Source organism: Perca fluviatilis, chromosome 4 (genome assembly GCF_010015445.1).
Source record: "Perca fluviatilis chromosome 4, GENO_Pfluv_1.0, whole genome shotgun sequence".
In the NCBI taxonomy this organism is placed as follows: domain Eukaryota; kingdom Metazoa; phylum Chordata; class Actinopteri; order Perciformes; family Percidae; genus Perca; species Perca fluviatilis.
This window is the reverse complement of record NC_053115.1, coordinates 7,429,889-7,449,059: the sequence shown is the minus strand read 5'-3', so window position 1 is coordinate 7,449,059 and position 19,171 is coordinate 7,429,889. Positions and strand designations below refer to the sequence as shown.

At 43.4% G+C, this 19,171-nt stretch overlaps 1 protein-coding gene across 4 annotated transcripts; it reads right to left on the bottom strand.

Moving 5' to 3' along the window:
- Nucleotides 1-41: 41 nt before the first annotated feature.
- Nucleotides 42-14,850, bottom strand: myh7ba (myosin, heavy chain 7B, cardiac muscle, beta a). 4 transcript variants are annotated; one of them, XM_039799188.1, is made up of 44 exons: nucleotides 14,783-14,850; nucleotides 14,314-14,475; nucleotides 13,695-13,798; nucleotides 13,450-13,593; nucleotides 13,098-13,254; nucleotides 12,887-12,914; nucleotides 12,484-12,580; nucleotides 11,900-11,923; nucleotides 11,665-11,757; nucleotides 11,484-11,547; nucleotides 11,287-11,385; nucleotides 11,101-11,204; nucleotides 10,879-11,017; nucleotides 10,673-10,791; nucleotides 10,187-10,336; nucleotides 9,767-9,937; nucleotides 9,499-9,678; nucleotides 9,271-9,403; nucleotides 9,104-9,180; nucleotides 8,649-8,736; nucleotides 8,449-8,566; nucleotides 8,233-8,356; nucleotides 7,913-8,049; nucleotides 5,962-6,217; nucleotides 5,623-5,865; nucleotides 5,277-5,453; nucleotides 5,032-5,177; nucleotides 4,854-4,944; nucleotides 4,386-4,775; nucleotides 4,171-4,297; nucleotides 3,965-4,083; nucleotides 3,643-3,839; nucleotides 3,366-3,549; nucleotides 2,988-3,153; nucleotides 2,744-2,868; nucleotides 2,521-2,636; nucleotides 2,206-2,398; nucleotides 1,883-2,086; nucleotides 1,399-1,524; nucleotides 1,111-1,281; nucleotides 884-988; nucleotides 699-794; nucleotides 399-533; nucleotides 42-153 (listed from the first exon to the last, which is right to left on the bottom strand). In XM_039799188.1, the coding sequence occupies exons 2-44, from the start codon at nucleotides 14,408-14,410 to the stop codon at nucleotides 142-144; spliced, it is 5,826 nt and encodes a 1,941-aa protein (XP_039655122.1). In that variant the 5' UTR covers nucleotides 14,411-14,475; nucleotides 14,783-14,850; the 3' UTR covers nucleotides 42-141. The 4 variants fall into 4 exon arrangements, with proteins under 4 accessions (XP_039655122.1, XP_039655123.1, XP_039655124.1 ...); XM_039799189.1 differs by lacking the exon at nucleotides 14,783-14,850 and having other exon boundaries at nucleotides 13,695-13,823; nucleotides 14,314-14,442; XM_039799190.1 differs by lacking the exons at nucleotides 12,484-12,580; nucleotides 13,450-13,593; nucleotides 13,695-13,798; nucleotides 14,314-14,475; nucleotides 14,783-14,850 and having other exon boundaries at nucleotides 13,098-13,186.
- Between the last annotated feature and the right edge of the window lie 4,321 nt (nucleotides 14,851-19,171).

Below are 19,171 nucleotides of genomic sequence, written 5' to 3'. Positions count from 1 at the left end.
TATTTACACTGACAAATAAAAAAAGAAAAAACAGTCATAAGTAAATATTTGAAGTCTTTATTTGGGTGTGTCGTCACAGTCGAGCACAGCTGTTGCAGCTGGCTGGCTGTGATATGTTTGGCCACAGCGTTCAGCCTCACGTCAGTCAGCATGCTGAAATACACGAGACAGGGGTGTTTATTAGCAACCACATACACAGTGTTACAGAGTTACTCGTGACCACACTAGAGATCCTATAAGAGGGCTATGTGAGGTCATCTTCAACAGAGGATAACATTCGGCCTCTTCTCAGATTAACCCTCTTGTTATAAAGCCTGCTGGCTAATTTTAATAAATACTTCTAAAGGTCATACAATTCAGCAGCATACCGTAATATGAAATGTATTTAGTTTACTAACCTTGCTACCCTGGTCCCGGGTGCGGACCCGGAGCTTGTTGACCTGCGTTTCGGCCGTATCGGCCCTCTCCTCTGCATCATCGAGCTCATGCTGGAGCTTCCTGTACTTGGAGAGGTTGGTGTTTGCCTGCTCCTCCTGCAGACAGGAGGAAACCAAGAATCCTATTTAGTGTACGGTAAACTGAAGGCTTTTCAGTTATTTTCTTCTCTATTCAAACTACCCCAGCCATGGCTAATGATGTGAAGATAATAATGTATCACTGACACTAAAATAATACTAAACTGCTGATAGTGGACTCACCGCTTCTTCAGCCTGTCTCTTGTAACTCTTCACCTTGGTCTGCAGTTTGTCAATGAGGTCCTGCAGGCGGACCAGGTTCTTCTTGTCTTCCTCACCCTGCACGGACAACACAGGGAGCTCCTAAAAACATGCATTCATATTTTACACCCCAGCATGATCTATGTGCAAACACGCTTGTTGTGTACCTGGTAGGAGAGCTCTTTGATTCTCCTCTCATACTTGCGTACTCCCTTCTGGTACTCTTGGCTCTTCTTTTGCTCCGATTCAATTTCATTCTCCAGTTCTTTGACCTACAGGCAAGACCAGAAAATGACCAGTCCACTCAGATTACAAACAAAACTCACTACCCATTACAACAATTATAAGGTAGGACAGTGACTACATAATTATTTTAATTGCGCTCATCTCTCACCCTGGCCTCCAGCTTCTGGACCTGCTTCTTTCCACTCTTGAGGGCGATCTGCTCAGCTTCGTCCAGACGCATCTGCAGATCCTTAATGGTCTGCTCCATGTTCTTCTTCATCCTCTCCAGATGGGCGCTAGTGTCCTGCTCCTTCTTCAGCTCCTCTGCCATCATAGCTGCCTACACGAATTCAGAACATCATTGTTAAATGGGCATTGAGTAAACCCCTGTTGAGTTATTCTGTACTGTAAATGTCTTATGTCATGCACTTTATATTTTGTTTATTCCAGAACTTACATCAGTGATGGCCTTTTTGGCCTTCTCCTCTGCATTACGGCACTCCTGCACAGCATCATCTACTTCATTTGACAGCATGGACAGATCATTCTCCAGCTTCTTCTTGTGGTTGATCATTCCAGTGTTCTGTAGCGAAAGGGTCAGTTTCAAGAATCATCTCAGGATTATTAAAATGTCAGTTTATCTTGTTTTCAATTTGGTTTCTTTTATTTCTAAAACTGGTAACCACTAGCTGGGATTAAGTAATCAGAGCTACTGAACCACAGAGTAACAAATAGGCCAGAAATATTTACTTTTACAGCTGTTTTGCTATTTTCAACAACCACAAAGACTGTGTAGCTAACTTGGAAAACAAAAGTATCCCCTTCATGTCCATCTACTGAAATTAAGTGACCATCCTTTGATAAGCCAATATATTTATATGAAGTGAAATCATAATCTTTCATAAATGCACTGCAGGGTGGTTTTAAATGCTTCTTCCTACCTGAGAGTGCAACAGGTTGACTCTCTCCGTGGCCTCGAGCAGCTCATGCTCAGCTAGCTTGCGTGCACGGTCATTCTGCTCCAGCAGAGCCCTTAGCTCCTCTACCTCAGCAGCCAGCAGGTTGTTGCGGCGCTCCGTCACCGCCACCTGCTCCTTCAGCTCCTCGTTCTGGTGAATAGTCTCATCCATCTCCAACTGAATGTCCTGGAGTCACAGATCATGTACAAGCAAAATATTTAGATGGATGGAATTTGTTCCATGTACTAATGAATCTGACACATTAGGTAAGGTAGGTAAGGTAACCGGCTGCTAGATGGACTCACCTTGATCTGAACCTGCAGGTTTCTCAGGAGTTTGTGGGACTCTGAGGCCTGCCTGTTGGCATGGTTCAGCTGCACCTCCATCTCATTCAGGTCGCCCTCCATCTTCTTCTTCAGGCGCACTGCCTCGTTGCGAGACTTGGCCTCGGCATCTAAGGTGGCCTGCATGGACTCCAGTGTTCTCTGGTGGTTACGGCTAGAAGTTGAAAGACGTCATGGAGAGAGAAATTAAGGAGGCCCAGTTTGTATGGACTGGTCCATGGGATAGAATCAAATCTGCCGTAAAGAAGGACAAAAAGAGTAATCAACGAATCTCACCGAAGGCTGTCAATTTCCTCATCCTTCTCCGCCAGTTTCCTGTCAATGTCAGCCTTGATCTGGTTAAGCTCCAGCTGGATGCGGAGAGTTTTGCTTTCTTCATGCTCCAGAGTGCCCTGAGACAGACAGATACTTAATGCTTGAAGATATTCTGTGGGTAACTTCTCAAAAAAGATCCCAGACCACAAAGGAGAAAGAAGTGAGAACTCAGCAAACTGCTTACTTCAGCTTCCTCCAGGGCAGCTTGAAGCTCAGTTTTCTCCATGTCCAGACCCTTCTTCATTTTCTCCAGCTCATGGATGGTCTTCACTCCCTGACTGATTTGATCGGACAGGTCAGTGATCTCCTCTGGGGGAGTAAAGATAGAAATATAGTTTATATTTTGCATAAAGTCTAGGTAAACTAATGATTGGTTTTATGCAACCTTCAAACTGGGTATTCATGTTGTAAAAAACAATGACCGGTACCTTGGAGGTTCTTGTTCTCCCTCTTGAAGGTCTCAAGATGATCCAGGGTCTCTTCGTAGCAGTTCTTCAGTTTGAAGAGCTCTGTGCTCAGGCCGCGAGACTCTTTTTGAGAGGTCTCCAGCTCTGACTGGCACTCTTCATACTTCTGTTTCCACTCGACCAGCACCTGGAGAACACAACAAGACACATGTTTGCACTGGAACAAAAGTCATGAGTTGGCATTGTACATGGTACCATAATCCAATCATATTAATTCACCATGTTATTATAATAATAATAATGATGCACAAATTAACTATTAGTCATCTGACTATTTAGGGTGATTTCCATTGAGGACAGCAAAAGCCATCCTCTGTAGTAGTTGCCATCAGCTAATACCTTGTCAAAGTTGCGTTGCTTCTTGTCCAGAGCAGCAGCTGCAGAATTGGCGCGCTCCAGATCAATGGCCAGGTCCTCGATCTCTGTCTGGAGCCGATGTTTAGTCTTCTCCAGGGAGGAGCACTTGGCATTGGACGCCTCCACCGTCTCTTCAGCATTCTGCAGACGTGTCACCAGCTTCTTCCTAATGAGAGGCAAACACATTTGGCGCTCATGCTTTCAAATGATCATTGTTGTACCATCGAATTTCGCGAGTTAAAAAAACAATCTCACTCACTTGGCTTCCTCCAGCTCCTCAGTCCTCTGGATGGCGTCAGTTTCATACTTGGTCCTCCACTGAGCCACCTCAGCATTGGCCTTGGACAAACCTCTCTGCATCTCGGCCTTTGCTTCCTGTTCCTCGTCGTACTGCTCTCTCAGAAGATCACAGTCGTGTCGAGATGACTGCAGCGCATGGGCCAGGGCGTTCTTAGCCTTAAGAGACCAATCATGATGGCACAGAGCAGTTAGTTGAAGTGGAGGAACTCTGAATTTCTGCAGAGGTAGCTACCAGTTTTGTAAATAACCACCACTGACTGATGCGGTGATCTGGAGCTGACCTTATTCTCCTCCTCCAGCTGTTTCTTGAGCTCCTCAACATTCTGGCTGAAGGAGTTCTTGGCACGCTGCAGCTGGGAGACCATGGATTCCCGCTCTTCAAGCTTCCTGCTCACCTCGGCTACATGGAGGAGAAAAAGGTACCTGTGTTACTGACCGTTCTGTAAAATCTGTTTGTGAGATTTGTGATAAAATAAAAGCTCCTTACCACACTCAGCCTGAGCACGGGCCCTTTGGGTGTTGGTGTCATTGAGCTGCCTCTGGAGCTCTTCGACCTTGGCTTTAGCCTCATTCATTTGGTCTTCATACAGGCGACACATCTTCTCTGAAGTGGTCTGTAGACAAAAGATGGACATGTTAGTTTTTATAAGGGATTGATCTAGTACTTTAATCCTGTGTGTTTATCCTCTTTTGTCTGTCTACCTTGCCCTTGGAGAGCTGCTCCACAGTACAGGCCAAATCATCGGCTTCCATCTTGGCCTCACTCCTCTCCTTCTCCAGCTTATGCTTGACTCGCTGCAGGCTGTCGATCTGCTCGCTCAACTCCGCGACGCTGTCAGCATGCTTCTTCCGCAAGGTCGCCGTTGTGGCCTCATGGTGCATCATGGCTTCCTCCAGGTCTCGCCGCAGCTTCAGAAAATCTGCCTCTCTCTTCTTGTTGAACTCGATCTGGGCTGAGGTGGCCCCACCAGCCTCCTCCAGGCGCTCGCTCAGCTCTTCGAGCTCATGAGCCACATCGCCACGCTGCTTCTCCACTTTGGCCCTGCAAGCCCGGTCAGCCTCCAGCTCCTCCTCCAACTCCTCTGTACGAGCCTGGAGAAAAGCAGCGGTCAGTTATGTTGTCAAAATTATGTCATAACTGCTTTATTAGAAGTTGAGACCAGTTTCCACCTGTAGCTCCTTTATCTTCTTCTGGAGCTGATTGGCCAAGGCTTGCTCATCTTCAATCCTTGTGCTCATCCCATTCATTTCAAAGTCTTTCCTGGTAGAAAATATTTGGCAATTATTATCATTATCATTATTTCCCAATAGCCAGATCATATTTTTCTGTACTTATATGAAAACTCACTTTTTCAGATTCTCTTGAAGTTGCTGCTTGTCGTTCTCCAAGTCCATAACCGACTCCAAGGAGAGTTTCAGATCTCCCTCCAGCTTACGTTTGACCCGTTCCAGGTCCATACGCAGCTTCTTCTCTTGCTCCAGTGAACCCTCCAGCTGGTTCACAATAGGAAGTTTGACATTTTTTACATTTTATGTAGCCTATATGATGATGACCACCACCTGTGCTTGTAATTAGGCGATAAATACACTCACATCATCAACTTGTTGCTCCAGCTTTGCCTTGGCTTTGGTCAAAGTGTTGACTTTGTCTTCCTCTGCCTGCAGGTCATCCAGAGTCTGCTGGTGAGCCTCCTGAAGAGCCTTCTTTTCTTTGGTCAACTTCATTATGGTTTCATCAAGAACTGACATTTCCTCAATCAGGTTCTTCACCTGTGAGCCGGAAGAAGGAAATGTTTTCATCACTCATGAAATGAGAAATCAAAAACATGTTTATTTTTTATTTCCCCGTAGATATTCAATCCACTAAATGTGCTGTGGATCTTTCTGTGGCCTCTTAACTCCCTCTGGAGGCAACTCACTCCATTTCAAATTCCCTTACCTTGTTCTCAGTGGCATGTTTCTCCTTTTCCACTTTAGCCAGAGTGATCTCCAGATCGTCAATGTCTCTCTTCAGCTCAGCACACTCGTCCTCCAGCTTGCGCTTCTTGGCGAGCAAAGTAGAGCTCATCTCCTCCTCATCCTCCAGCCTCTCCATGATTTCTTTCACTTTGGCCTCCAGCTGGATCTTAGTTTTGATGAGCAGCTCACAGCGGTCCTCGGCATCTGCAAGATTGTCTTGCTCCTACAGGGGAGAAAGAGTATGTGTTCAGTGCATTCCCACTGAACTATCTGTCTTTCCAAAAGCTAAATGTGTGAATACATGAGGAATGCCACTTACTGCCTGCAGCTGTAGAGAGAGATCATTCTTCTCCTGGACCAGGCTGACCTGCCTCTCCTCCAGCTCTTTGCGCTTGACCTCAGATTTCTCCAGAGCCTCCTTCAGCTTGGCCATCTCCTCCTTCAGAGAGGCCAGCTCTTTCTCAGTGGCAGCGCTTTTCAGTAGAGGCTTGATTTTGAAGAACAGCTTCATCCAGGGCCAGTGCTTGACAGCGTTGAAGGCTCGGATGTTCCACTGGATGATCATCAGAGCCTCCCTAAAAACAAGATGAAATAAAAAGGAGGGATTGGAAAAGTGAGTTTTCTTCTACCACTGAAATGTTTCTTTTTTTTAAAAACGAATCTAAAATGGCACAGAGACCGATGATTCCCAATCAGGTATACTGCCTGGGGGTACGTGGAAATTTTGTGGAGTAGCTCAAGCTATTAAAAAAAGGTCTAAAAGCAGAAAGGTCTAAACGGTTGACTAAAAGAATTGGATTAATGGTTGAAAATAGCTAAAAGAAATAAACAATAGAAATAGTTAGAAAAAAGTAACGTATAAACTAAACAGTGGTTGAAGTAGTTAATGAAGTACTTAATGAGTGATTGAAATAGTTAGCTAAGAGTTAAACTTAATCCTAGTAGCTAAAAGTTTGGGGAAATGGTTAAACATTAAGCCAAACTAAATATTGACAGTTCAATTGTATGAAAATGTTATTATATCGTAACAATATCCACTTTTATAATAATGTTAAAATAACTAAATACAAATTCGGAACATGACTGGTGGTGATATTGATAAAATACTTTAGTTCAGTTGAGAAAGCTGTGTGGGGAACCACTGTTAAAACCAGTAGAAGTGAAGTTCACATCAAGTTAAGAGAAGAAGGTCAAAAAGATTTATCCTGGAGTTCCCCGTTTATTTATTTAGTTACTTATTTTGGCACTAATCCTGCTGCTATTCACTGTCTTGTATCTAATCATACACGGAGGGATGCAAAATGAAATCATACACCTAATGCTGCTTTTGATGTTTCATGACTGTGACCAAACAGGGTTACCAGATTGATTTAGTCTCATTAGAATGGCGTCTCGCAGCCCTAAATATGGACCCAGAGCCGACTGGTCAAGGACTCTCTTTAAGTGTTTAGAGGGTGAGTTTGAGTGAGTGTGCACACGCCGGGGTGGGAGGTGAGGGTGGGGGAACCGATTGCATTTTTGACATGACTCCATGCTGGGTGCCTCTCAAAGGTGAGCGTCTGTGTTTATTTAGAAACTTAAGCCCTCTGTCCAACAGGCGACTTTAATCCTCCGTCACCCGCCACATATCCCATCAATGCACTCACTTAGAAGTACAGGCGCCGCGGACAAAAGGGGCCAGGGGCCATCGGGCATCCAGGGAGGGGGCCGGGGGTTGTATTTTTAGGGAGGGCCTGAGCAGCTGCCACTTGACACATGTCGCCACCTGGCTCTGAGGACACCGTCAGCATTGTTTAATTTAGAGAGAGTGGATGGAGAGAATGGCCAGAGACCCACGACATGGGTGTGTGTGTGTGTGTGTGTGTGTGTGTGTGTGTGTGTGTGTGTGTGTGTGTGTGTGTGAGAGGGAGAGAGAGAGAGAGGGATGGGGCCCCTTATTAACAGTAGGGCCACACACATGCCTGGTAACTATACAAGGGCAAGCACACGCCTCACACACGCCGATAACACTGCCCTTGCATGCCACACATACTAGAGCAGGGGAGTGAACACTAAGGTATAGTATATCACAAGCTGAAAGGCTCGCGGCTGATTATGTTGCTATTGAACCTGTTCAGAAAAGCAACTGTTGAGGGAGTGTTTTTTTGCACTCATGTCTTCACCTTCCCGTGAGATATTAAGCTCGAATGCTTTCCTCTGCCTATGAATGCATTTTATATTCATTCAGGTTCATAAAAAAAAGAAGTGACAAAAGTCTTTGGTCTTCTTACTTCATTTTCATGAACTTATTCAGCTCATTCCTCATGATTTTGCCACGAGCGGCTGCCTGCAGCAACGTCAGGACTTTGGCCAGACGCTCATCTCTCATTTCTTCGAGGTGACCCAGCAGGCCTGCCTTGAAGAACACCTACATGAAGCCAAAGTGGTGGGAGATTAGGTTTATTATCACATGCTCATTTTAAAAAATACCATCACACCATCCAATTTTTAAATAATTCAATAAAAATTATTTAAAAAATGTATTTAGCTTTTTTTTTGCAGATTATTTTGCCACTAACAGCTCTGCTTTACACAAGCTGCTACTTCCTACCTTTGTGTGTCCAAATCTATACTGGTTGTGGTCGATATCCAGGGAGGCCAGCAGCTTCTCCGCAGCTTTCCTGCTGTCCATAAACTTATCATCTGGGATGGCACTGGGGTGCAGGATGCGGTAGCTGAATGGATGAAGAAAAGAGTGTTGTCAGACAGATTATCACCGTGACTCATTACCATGCCATGATATCCAAAAGTGATCTGAAAGCTGTACCGCTGTTTAAATTCAGCATAGAGGATGCGGTTGGGAAAGCCTTTTCTGCAGATCCTGATGCCTTCCAGCACACCGTTGCAGCGCAGCTGGTGCAGCACTATGAATGCTTCCATGATCCCTGTGCAGAACAAGTTTCAAACATGAGCCTAGTCCGGTTTGTTTAGTTACTGATTATATGCGATGACTGTGCTATGTGTTACCTGGAGTCTTGGTCTCATTAGGGATGATGCAGCGAACAAAGTGAGGCTGGGTGCTGCGGAGGTTGGTCATCAGCTTATTCAGGTTTTCCTGTAGGAAAGGAGAAACACCGCAAATCACGTTAAATGATAATACCTTCAATCTACAATTTAAACATCACTCATTGCAAAAAAACATTATCTTCATGTAAAATATTTTTTTATCTGCAGGACTTTGTGTTCCTCACACGTGAAATTCTTGATGTTAAGGAGAGAAGAGCCAGCACAGACTTAAAGTGATGTTCATGTGATCATTGCCCTAAACATCACTGCAAGTCTTAACTGCCTCCGTCCCAGCTGTCCAATGATGCCCACCATTTCTCGTGCCACACAAAAAAAGGTAAGTGATTTGGAATCACCTCTGTCTGCATTCACCTGCATCAGTAATGGACCATTTTAAACTGTGGTGTCAGTCTCACCTTGTGAAGCTGAGACACGGTCTGGAACGAGGCTGCCTTCTTTCTCTTTTCTTTGCCACCAGTCTTGTGGTCAGACACTGCGAGGTAATAAGCAGAGTGATTAATTTGAACTCCTTAAGCTGTCCTCTCTATGCTATAGTCTTCTGTCAGCATCCTGTTTACTGTACCTGAGTCTGAGGCGACATAATTCTCGTACAGAGAAGCTAGCAGTTTGTTGGAGGACTTCCGGAAACACACCACCACCGTCTCATTCAGTGGGTCTTTATTTTTGTCTAGCCAGCCAATAATGGTATATGGTACCTGTAAAAACAGCAGGGACATCCATATTATTGAATTCTGTATATAAGAATTAATGTTGTAAGACTGTCTCAGGGCTTTAGCAAGAACAAACTTACCACTCCGGCATAGTGCACCAGCTCAAAATGGGCCTCGTACTTGCGCTTCTTGTCCGGCCGTGGCTTTTGGAAATTAGGCGATTTGCCAATGTGATTATCATACATCTTGGCTTTAAAGCTGCTGTCTGAGGCCTTAGGGAACATGCACTCCTCTTCAAGGATAGACATGATACCCAGCGGCTGGAGAAAGAGCAGAGTGTTACATACGTCTCTGTGAAACTCATTTATGATCCAACCTCATCTATTACGGATAAAACGCTTTCTTTACTTTTTCAATGAGATCAATGCAAGCTTGAAGGTCCAGCCCGAAGTCAATGAAGGTCCATTCGATGCCCTCCCGCTTGTACTCCTCCTGCTCCAGGATGAACATGTGGTGGTTGAAAAACTGTTGCAGTTTCTCATTTGTGAAGTTAATGCACAGCTGCTCAAAGCTGTTGAGCTGCAACAAAAGAGGAAAAGGTGTTTCACAGGAAGCATTGGAAGTGGACAGCGTGAGATACATGTTATGGAGAGTCATCCTGCAGTATAGCTTATTCATCACAGTAAGAAAGGATGAGGCACAAACAGGGCACCTGTTGATATTAAACCAAAATATGGCCTTAGAAACAGAAAACCAGTTTGATGGCAATTATTCTTAATAAATATAATTTTCATCTCAAAAAAATAATTGCAGGATGGATCAACTTACTTCAAAGATCTCAAACCCAGCGATGTCCAGGACCCCTATGAAGTACTGGCGAGGCAGGGAGGTGTACAGGGTGCGGTTGATCCGTCCCACGAGCCATTTGAACATGCGGTCATACGTGGCTTTGGCCAGAGCACCAACAGCGTAGTTAACCTACGGCATCAGCACACACGCATACAGCTGTCATTCACATGAATAGCCTCTGTTGCTTAGATACCACATTCTAAAGTGGCGAGCGCATTGATCGATTGAGGATTAAGAAGCCGTCCCTCATCAGCATACTAGTCGTCCAGCAGAATGAAGTGAAGACACACTGAATCTTTTCTACCCTGTAAAGTACATTTCGTACCGCAGTTCTGCTTTTATATGTTTGATATATTGTGCCTCATTTTTTCACTTTATATTACAGAAAAATGACCTCATTCAGTGTCTGTCAGATTAATAAAATAACGAAACCAAACAAAGACAGCAGACATTGCATCGCCTCACCTGTTCCACATTCTGTCCCTTCACTACATACTCATTCCCCACCTTCACCCTTGGGTGCAGGAGGCCCTTGATGAGATCAGCTGAACTGACGCCCATTAGGTATGAGGCCTTGTCTGCACCTGAAAACCAAAAAGAACAAAAATCACAAACTTGCTTTTAAATCAAATTGTTGTTCTTGTGCCAGATGTCTTGTTGTTGGCTCTTACTTTCAGTGCCGTCAGCCTCCGCCTGCTCCTCACGCTGCTTTTGCTTGAATTTCATGTTGCCAAAGTGCATGATGGCTCCGACTATTTTATAGCAGCCATACTTCTCGTCGGACAGGAAGCCGAGGATGTCCATAGCATGCTGTAAAGAAGCCAAGAAAAGTAATCTCACAACAAATGTACTCAATGGATTTCTCTCCATGTGGACAAAATAAAAGCTCTTACATCAGTGGACATCAGCTCCTGTCCGTCATCCATGTTCTCCACGGTGGTCACACCCTGGGAGCAGAAGTGGAAGTCGTATGGGTTGGAGGACACCAGCAGCATGTCTGGAACAAAGAGTTTACAGGTTCACATTGCAGTCCTGCAGAAGCACGTAATGGAATATACAAAGCAGCCAAAATGACTAACCTAACAGTTCTGGTTTCTTCTGCGACATGATCTGGTAGTAGATGTGGTAGCTCCTCTCACCGGGCTGCTGAAATATCACTCTGGATTTTTCCAAAAGATCTAAAGGTGAAAAAGAAGAGTAACATGTTAATATCAGACATGGAACAAGAAGAGAAATACATGATGATGATGAATACAATGTTTGACCGTTAACTCACATATATCAATATCAGCAGAGGCTAGTTTGCCAGTATGTCCAAAGTGGATCCTGATGAACTTGCCCTGTGGGAAAGTTTTATTTTAAATGCTCCAGAAACTGACCAACAAACAGCAGGATTATCCAACGCATTTCAATGTATATACTGTATCCTATATACAGGGGATTTTACAGGTACTCACAAAACGGGACGAGTTGTCATTTCTTAGCGTTTTGGCATTACCAAACGCCTCCATGGCAGGATTTGCCTCAATGATCTGATCCTCCAGATTCCCCTGGGAGATAATAGCAAAAGAAAAATGTAAAGACGCCCAGTCACATACATTTATTTATTATATATATACAATTTAAAGTTTATTTTACATCGCTGTTAAACATATTGTAACGGCATTGTTTTTTCCTGCAGTTTGAACTCACCTCCGTTTTAGTGGCGAGACCTTGCTGTAAAATAATAAGGTAAGAAGCCTGTGAGTGTCATATTATTTAAAGCCTGACTGAATAATGCTTTGTTTCAAAAGCAAAGGGAAACATCATAACCAACTGGAAAATTAGATAGTGGTTGTTAAAGCTGTGGAAAAACCCAATGGCCGCCTTGTTTTATATGATGAAGTGTGGTGAACGCAGGGGAGAAAAAGGTAGGAAAAATGAACACGGAAAAGTCAAAACCAAAACTCAAAGCAAAGGGAAAGAAAATGGAAAATTTTGAGCCAAAAAAAGGGAAATGACATGGAAAGGGAAAAAGAAAAATAGTTAAAAATCAATAAGAAAGAGTGAAGTGTCTGGAAAGGGCTACACAACACATGAGGGTAAAGACTCAGACATGAATGTAATCAGTTCTCACATTCACCATTTTGACAGTGAGGAAAATGTATAGACACGGTTTAAAGGGGATACACGGAAGGATTCCTGGGACCAAAAAAAAAAAAAAAAAAATGAAGAAAATAAAAATAAAATACAGCAAAAAAAGCTGGGAAGCAAAAATGTTTCCAGATCAGCCTTACTCCTTTTTTGGCAGTTGTTTCCCCAAGAGCTGCCACAATGGCAAAATACTGAATGACACGTTTCGTGTTGACAGTTTTGCCAGCACCGGATTCTCCGCTATAGGAGTGTAAAAAAATAACAAAGTGTACATACAACAGGTAAGAACTGGTCACAAAATTAGTAAAGGTAGTGTAAATCAAAAATAATTACACTGTATGTTACAAAACAGAAATAAAAAGAAAAAAGTGAAGAATAGATTTCAGAAAAAGCCAAAAACTTTGGAGGAAAAAATATCAAAATATTAAAGCGGCAGTGTGTGGACAGTCTACATGTAATATGGCTGCTTAGTTACAAGCTGTCTGTTTCTTCTCTAATTTGTGACAAGACAAAGAAATATATTAATTTGAAGCATTTGACACTTACGTGATGAGCATGGACTGGTTCTCCCGATCTGAGGAAGAGAAAATAACACAAGGCTTGTTACGTACATATGACTGCAGGTATGTGCGTGCGTTTATATTTGGTGGTATATGTATCGGTGTGTATGAGCTTGTGTGTACTGTATGTTTTTCTGTGATCACATTTTTCTTTTGTGTGTACTGTATGTTGTTATTATGTCTTAGTGTACACTCACTGCGCAGCATGTCGTTATATGCATTGTCTGCGATGGAGTAGATGTGCGGCGGCACCTCAGAGCGGCGTTTGCCTTTGTAGGCAGCGACCACAGGGGCTGTGTAGACGGGCAGCCACTTGTATGGATTCACCGTCACACAGAAGAGCCCAGAGTAGGTCTGAGGAAACAGGACATGACACAACATTACCACCTTATACCTTATCACCTAAAGCAAAAACATCCAGTTCGGGCCACTGACAGGTTGATGTTGCTCAAATTTACAGTTGAACTCTGTAATTTAATCTGGATAATAATGCCTCTTAAGGGATCATAGAAAGATGGGAGAGGGGAAGAACCAGAATGGGATACTTACATAGATCATCCAGGCAGAGTAGCGTCTGCGCAGGTTGAACAGCACAGAAGCCTCGTTGAGGTGTGTCAGCATGGCCATGTCTTCAATCATGTCATACTTAGGAGGATTCATCTGCTGGATGTCACAGTCCTTCACTGTCAGAGTCTAAAGGGATGGAAGCAGGCAGACATGAGGAAGGGAACATGGGATTGTACTGTGCATAACGCGTTTTCATTCATTATTGCATTTAGAGGGTGATCACCTACCCTCCCATCTTTGGTTTCAACAATGACTTTGTCACCGCTGAGCTCCTTGATCTCAACCTCAATGTACGCTTCTTTTTCATCAGGGACCCAGGCTCGCTTCTTACCTAACAGTACAGCAGAGGGTGTGCACTAAGTGGAAAGATGTTGGGAAGCAGCAAAACTATCCATAATACAAATGTTGCCAGAGACAATTACAAAAAATACAAAAAAACGTATTAAAGAAATACACCATCTCATCAAAAAATAAAAGTATTACACAAATTACTCTGTGTCAAAAATAAGTGTGTAAAACTTTATTTATATAGCACTTTGTAAAAAAGTTTACAAAAAATAGTGATACATTGTAACATTTTCCTTTGAAAAAACAGTATTATTTCATTTGTTTAATGAAGTAATATTATTTAAACATATTTTGCCATATTTTCAGACTGTAAATTAGCTATTACGTTGAAAACACTGCAACTGCAATGACGAAGCGGAATCGCACATGATCGGCTGAATTGTTGCCTTATTTGAAAACAGAAATGAATTTAATATTGAAAAAAAACTAAATTATTTGGTTTTAATGTTATTTTTCCTGTAAGGTTTCGTTTCTTTGGTCTCTCCTTATTAGGCCTACCGTCAAAAGCAATGGTGTGCGACGCCATCAACTCCAGGTCAGATTTGCGTAAAAACTGTGCAGCTTCCCCGAAGTCCCTCGAGTCAAAGCGCGACATGTTGGCAACTCTTCACCTGCCCCAAAAACCAGACGCACCAGTGAGACAGACGAGTAGAGGAATTCCTTTGGTAAGAAAACAAAGCTTTGCATTAGGGTCAGTAGTTCTTTATATGTTAAAGCTGTTTCTGTTACTTCAGCCTTCCATTATTGATGAAAACACTGCGTGGCCATTAAACACTGCTTGTGCGTAAAGAGCGCAAATCCACTATCAGCAAGTGTGAACAAAAAAACAGAAACTTATAACGCGTAAACTGACACGTGCCAGCAAAGGTAAACAGTATCACTATACTACTGTAACTGAAATTATTACTCTACAGGACGCTTTTAAGGGCAGCCAACCCGCGCGTAAAATGCGTAGTGACCAACCTACCAAACAAAGGCAAAACGTTGTCCACTGACCTCAGGACGACCACAACGAAATAACAACTTGGTGAGATGTGCCCTCCTTTATACTGTGTTTCTCAAGGTCACGGCCAGTGGACATTTGTCCCTCATTAGCATATGCCACCTCCTCCGACGCCTATTGGTGCTGAGCGCCTGTCTCAATTGACACAAAAGGAAAGCTACGTTTTTGTCATTGCGCTAAACCCAAGCCGGCTATTTTTGTACCCCAGTTATTTTATGCACTGTACACACTGCGAGGGAGTGGAAGAGAGTTGCATTTGGAGCATCCCGGTAGGAGAGAATTCTTTCACTCTGTAGATTTTGAAAGGGCAGTGCATCATTGCCTACCAGGACAGTGATTTGTGTCCACACCTTCAAACAAAAACTGTTAATTAAACAGAATATTCTCAGGAAAAACTACATGTATAGAATATTAAAATAACATAAAAATTACAGTCAGTACAGTTAAATACATATCTAGAATTTAGTTATTGTTTTTACTCACCCTCGACCTCCTGATAAACACAAATGAACTCATCCCACATTAGGTGACTGTGATGCTTAAATGCTTGATGCTTGGCCTCTAAGTAATAGCCCTGCAGCTTTTGTGCTGTTAAGTGCCAACAGGGATGTTTGCTATTGTGTGAGGCCACATAGGATGCAACCTTAGAAGAGATTATTTCCGGAGCTGTGTGGCATTAAACATGTTACTATAAATACACAACATTATATTAATAGAGAGAAACGTGGCGGCTGGCCGACCGCATAATAAAGTGCCTCACATAAATTTCAAATCAATAAACACGATTCATTCAAGATATGTGATGAAAGATTGTAAATTGAATTGTAGTTTTTCAGATTGTTTCTACGAAGCTGTAGCCGGCAATATGTAGAGCTTTAGCACCTTGGGCCTCTGATGAAAATGAGAAGTATCTCGGTAACTATCCACTGGTAGCACAGGGTGTCATATGGCCACACGTAGCTGCTGTAATTTTGTGTATTCAGTAATTCTGGCATTAGCACTGCGCCTCTCACACTCTGGCTCCACCAGATCTGACCTTCAGAGCAAGGGGAGAAGTTGGTGCCTGGTATGAGAGCAGGGTGACAGTGCAGCACGGGGGGGAGGGAAAGGGGACCACAGTTTCTCAGAATAGACAAAGCCAGAGTCCAGCATTCCTGATAGGGAGATTGACTGTTAACTGTTGACTGCGTGAGATTCTGCAAAAGCCACGTAGATAAGCCGAAAACAGTCGTCTGGTGCCAATTAAGTAACTTTCACAAACCCTGAGAGATGATAGGCCTACTTTTAATATGACAGAAAGGGTTTGCGCACACACACACACACACACATACACACACACACACACACACACACACACACACACACACACACACACACACACACACACACACACACACACACACACACACACACACACACAGAGAAACATGGAGAGAAACAAGAAAACAAACTCCTAATAATGGATGTCTTGACCTGAGAGGCGGCCATCTTTGTTGATGCCGTTATCTGTTGCCGTGGCAGACTGAGAGGTGTTTCCGTGATGGCTCAAACTTTCTTGGGCATCAGTTAGATAGAGCGGGCCTGAGCTATTCTGGGACAAGGGGCTCTTCAGAGAGGCAGAGGCTGGTTTATGTACTATGTCACTTGCTGCACCATTTGAAAAACTGGCATGCTGATAACACATGAGGAGGAGATGAATCCCAAAGTCCCCAGAGCTGCTGGCTTTAAATAAGTCCACATTCTCCAGCACGTAAACACACACACACACACACACACACACACATAGTGGAGTGCATGCAGCGTTAGCGTAGTCCCCCAGCACATCTCCTTGCACTGCTATACTGCAGCACACTGCAACAGCTGACTTCTCAGAGCCACAGCTCTCCTTACATCCCCAGTGTTCCTCAAAATCATTTAGAGTCTAATGTGGCCAGGCCCATTAATGCTCATGTTTTGATTATTAGACATTTGTGCAGCTTTAAATTACCTCCCCATATAAAATGACCATACTGACGTACAGTAGGCCTCTGTTCACCCTGGTGGACCAGTCGGCCCACAGTTTGGTGATGTGCAAGTGAGGAGCCGACATTTTGGGCATCAAGACTTGATCTGGGGTTCTGTCACAGTTGTTTTAGATCATCATGCACCGAATGCCAGCAGGCTTAGGCAGAGAGATTGGGAATTATGACTGCAGTCATTCTCAGCAGTGTTTTATGACACAGTCACCTCTCTCACCATGTTCAATTTCTGCACAGGTGGGACTGTTCATCAGAACCTATACAAAATGTTACTTCACTAAAATGAACAAACAGTTTAAAAAATTCAAATCCTATTGTTATATTGTTATTTTCTTTGAAAAAATACTGTAAATAAGACAATGTAATGATCATTATATTGCCTATACTGCCTATTTTGACTTGTCAGTTGTTTACTCTAAAAGTTAAAGCAATTTGAGACTATTTCTTGCAAGAAATTATTATTATTGTAAAATTTCTATCTATCTATCTATCTATCTATCTATCTTTTTTATTCTCTTTTTTGTTTTCATATATTGTCTTGTTCATCTCTTTTATGAATCATTTTTCTTTTCTCCTTTTCTGTAAAAAGGGAGTTTGCTTGTTTGCTGGCTTGAGAGAGCAAATATTAAGATCCCTATTTTGCTCTATAGCAGTAACCTAAACATGGGCGGTGGAGCAGTGTTTCATTTTGGATCAAAGCATTCATCGAGGGTGGATATTTCTGTAATCGCCTTGTGCCTGCCCACAATACCTTGCAGCAACTGTGTGGGCTAAGGTCTTAGCCATCGGTTCATCAGAGTGGAGACGGGCTGACGCGTGGCACAAACGCACTCTAAAGCCCCAATTACTCTTCCACACCCACTCCACCCCCCTGACATCCACCCTTACACATGCACTAATAACACACAGCAGAGTTAATCAGTCTTTTAGCGAGCCGTTTGAAGAGGGGGTTGATACCTCAACTATTAGCCTCTGGCTCCAGACAATACCCCGGGTCTCATTGTACTAAGTTGTGGTCTGGGTCATAGGGCCCGGCCTGCTCGGCCAGCCCGGCCCTCAGTATGCATTGCAGCCCTCAGCTGTCTTTCTATTTCAGGAGCATGGAGGCATACCACGGCCCAGCTGGGGCATCAGAAACAATGGGCATGCTGCCTTATCCAAACACAGGCCCGCAGACAATCTGACGCACTCCAGGATCCCAGTGAGAGCCCCGCTGCAGCCCCTCCTGTCCAATAAAGTAGAAGTAAAGGGTTAACAAGGCTGCACACACACTCAAACACATCACTCAGGAGCTCCAAGGCTTCCTTTCACGCACTATGATGAGCAATCCATGCAAGGAGAGATATATTTGTTATGTGATGTGTGATAACAGACAGGAATGTAGTGAAGAGTAAACACAGCTACACTCTATTTATCAAACATATTATTTGTAGAATACAGTTTGGCAACTTTTTAGACTGACGCAGGTCTTTCTGATAAGATATAGTTAACTCGTGAAAGAACCAGATTTAGTTTTTTAATGTATTTATGAAAACTAAACAATTTCTATTTGTAGTCTGAATGTTGTCTGTATGATGATTTGAAATAATTAGACGATTCTGGTGAGTTTATCCATTAACCATTGCATCACTGACACTTTCATACCAGTGGATTTGCACTAAGCGTAAAAGATATGTTTTCATTGAAATCCCCGTTTCCAAACTGCGGGTCTATGACTTCAGTTGCTCTGCTTGACTTTAAATAGACTTGGAAGAGAAACCTGTCTAGATGCTTGGAAAGACCTTCAGTTAGTGACCTACAACGTGTTACTGTCAGGGTAGACATAGCTTCACCTAATTTACTGTCAGTCCTGTTGGGGGTCTGTTAAAGACAACCAGCAGGGTTGCAGGTGGCAGTGCTTGCCCTCTGAACACAATTGCTGTTTAGACAGAGCTGCTCTCACACAATGAGAGGCATTTTAGCGAGCCGTGTGGCGTCTCTTTCACAGTTTACACAGGCTCCAAGCCCATCCTATATTTCCTTTAAACACACACGCACATAAATACACCAAAGTGCATGCATACACACTAACACTATCACCACCTCTTGCCACAGAGGACGTCACCTGTCGCCCATGACAACTGCTCAAACACACCGAAAGAAGAGGCCGACTGGCAGCACATGTGTTACACCGTCAAATTGCGAGTTCAATTAATTCACTTGGTTGCCAGTCAAGCAACCTGACACAGATCCCTCAGGGGAAATATCAGCTGAAGCAGGGAGACGCTTTGAGCAAACACAAAACAAAGACCTGAAGAGACCTGTGGCTCAGCATCTCAAACAGATCTGTAATACA

Excerpts from the sequence above, each read along its gene's own strand:
- myh7ba (XM_039799188.1), bottom strand. The coding sequence starts at position 14,410 with ATGTCGCGCTTTGACTCGAGGGACTTCGGGGAAGCTGCACAGTTTTTA. Across the intron at positions 2,869-2,987 it reads GGAGAACAAGAACCTCCAAG|AGGAGATCACTGACCTGTCC; the intron begins GTACCGGTCATT and ends TTACTCCCCCAG. Across the intron at positions 989-1,110 it reads TCCAGAAGCTGGAGGCCAGG|GTCAAAGAACTGGAGAATGA; the intron begins GTGAGAGATGAG and ends TCTTGCCTGTAG.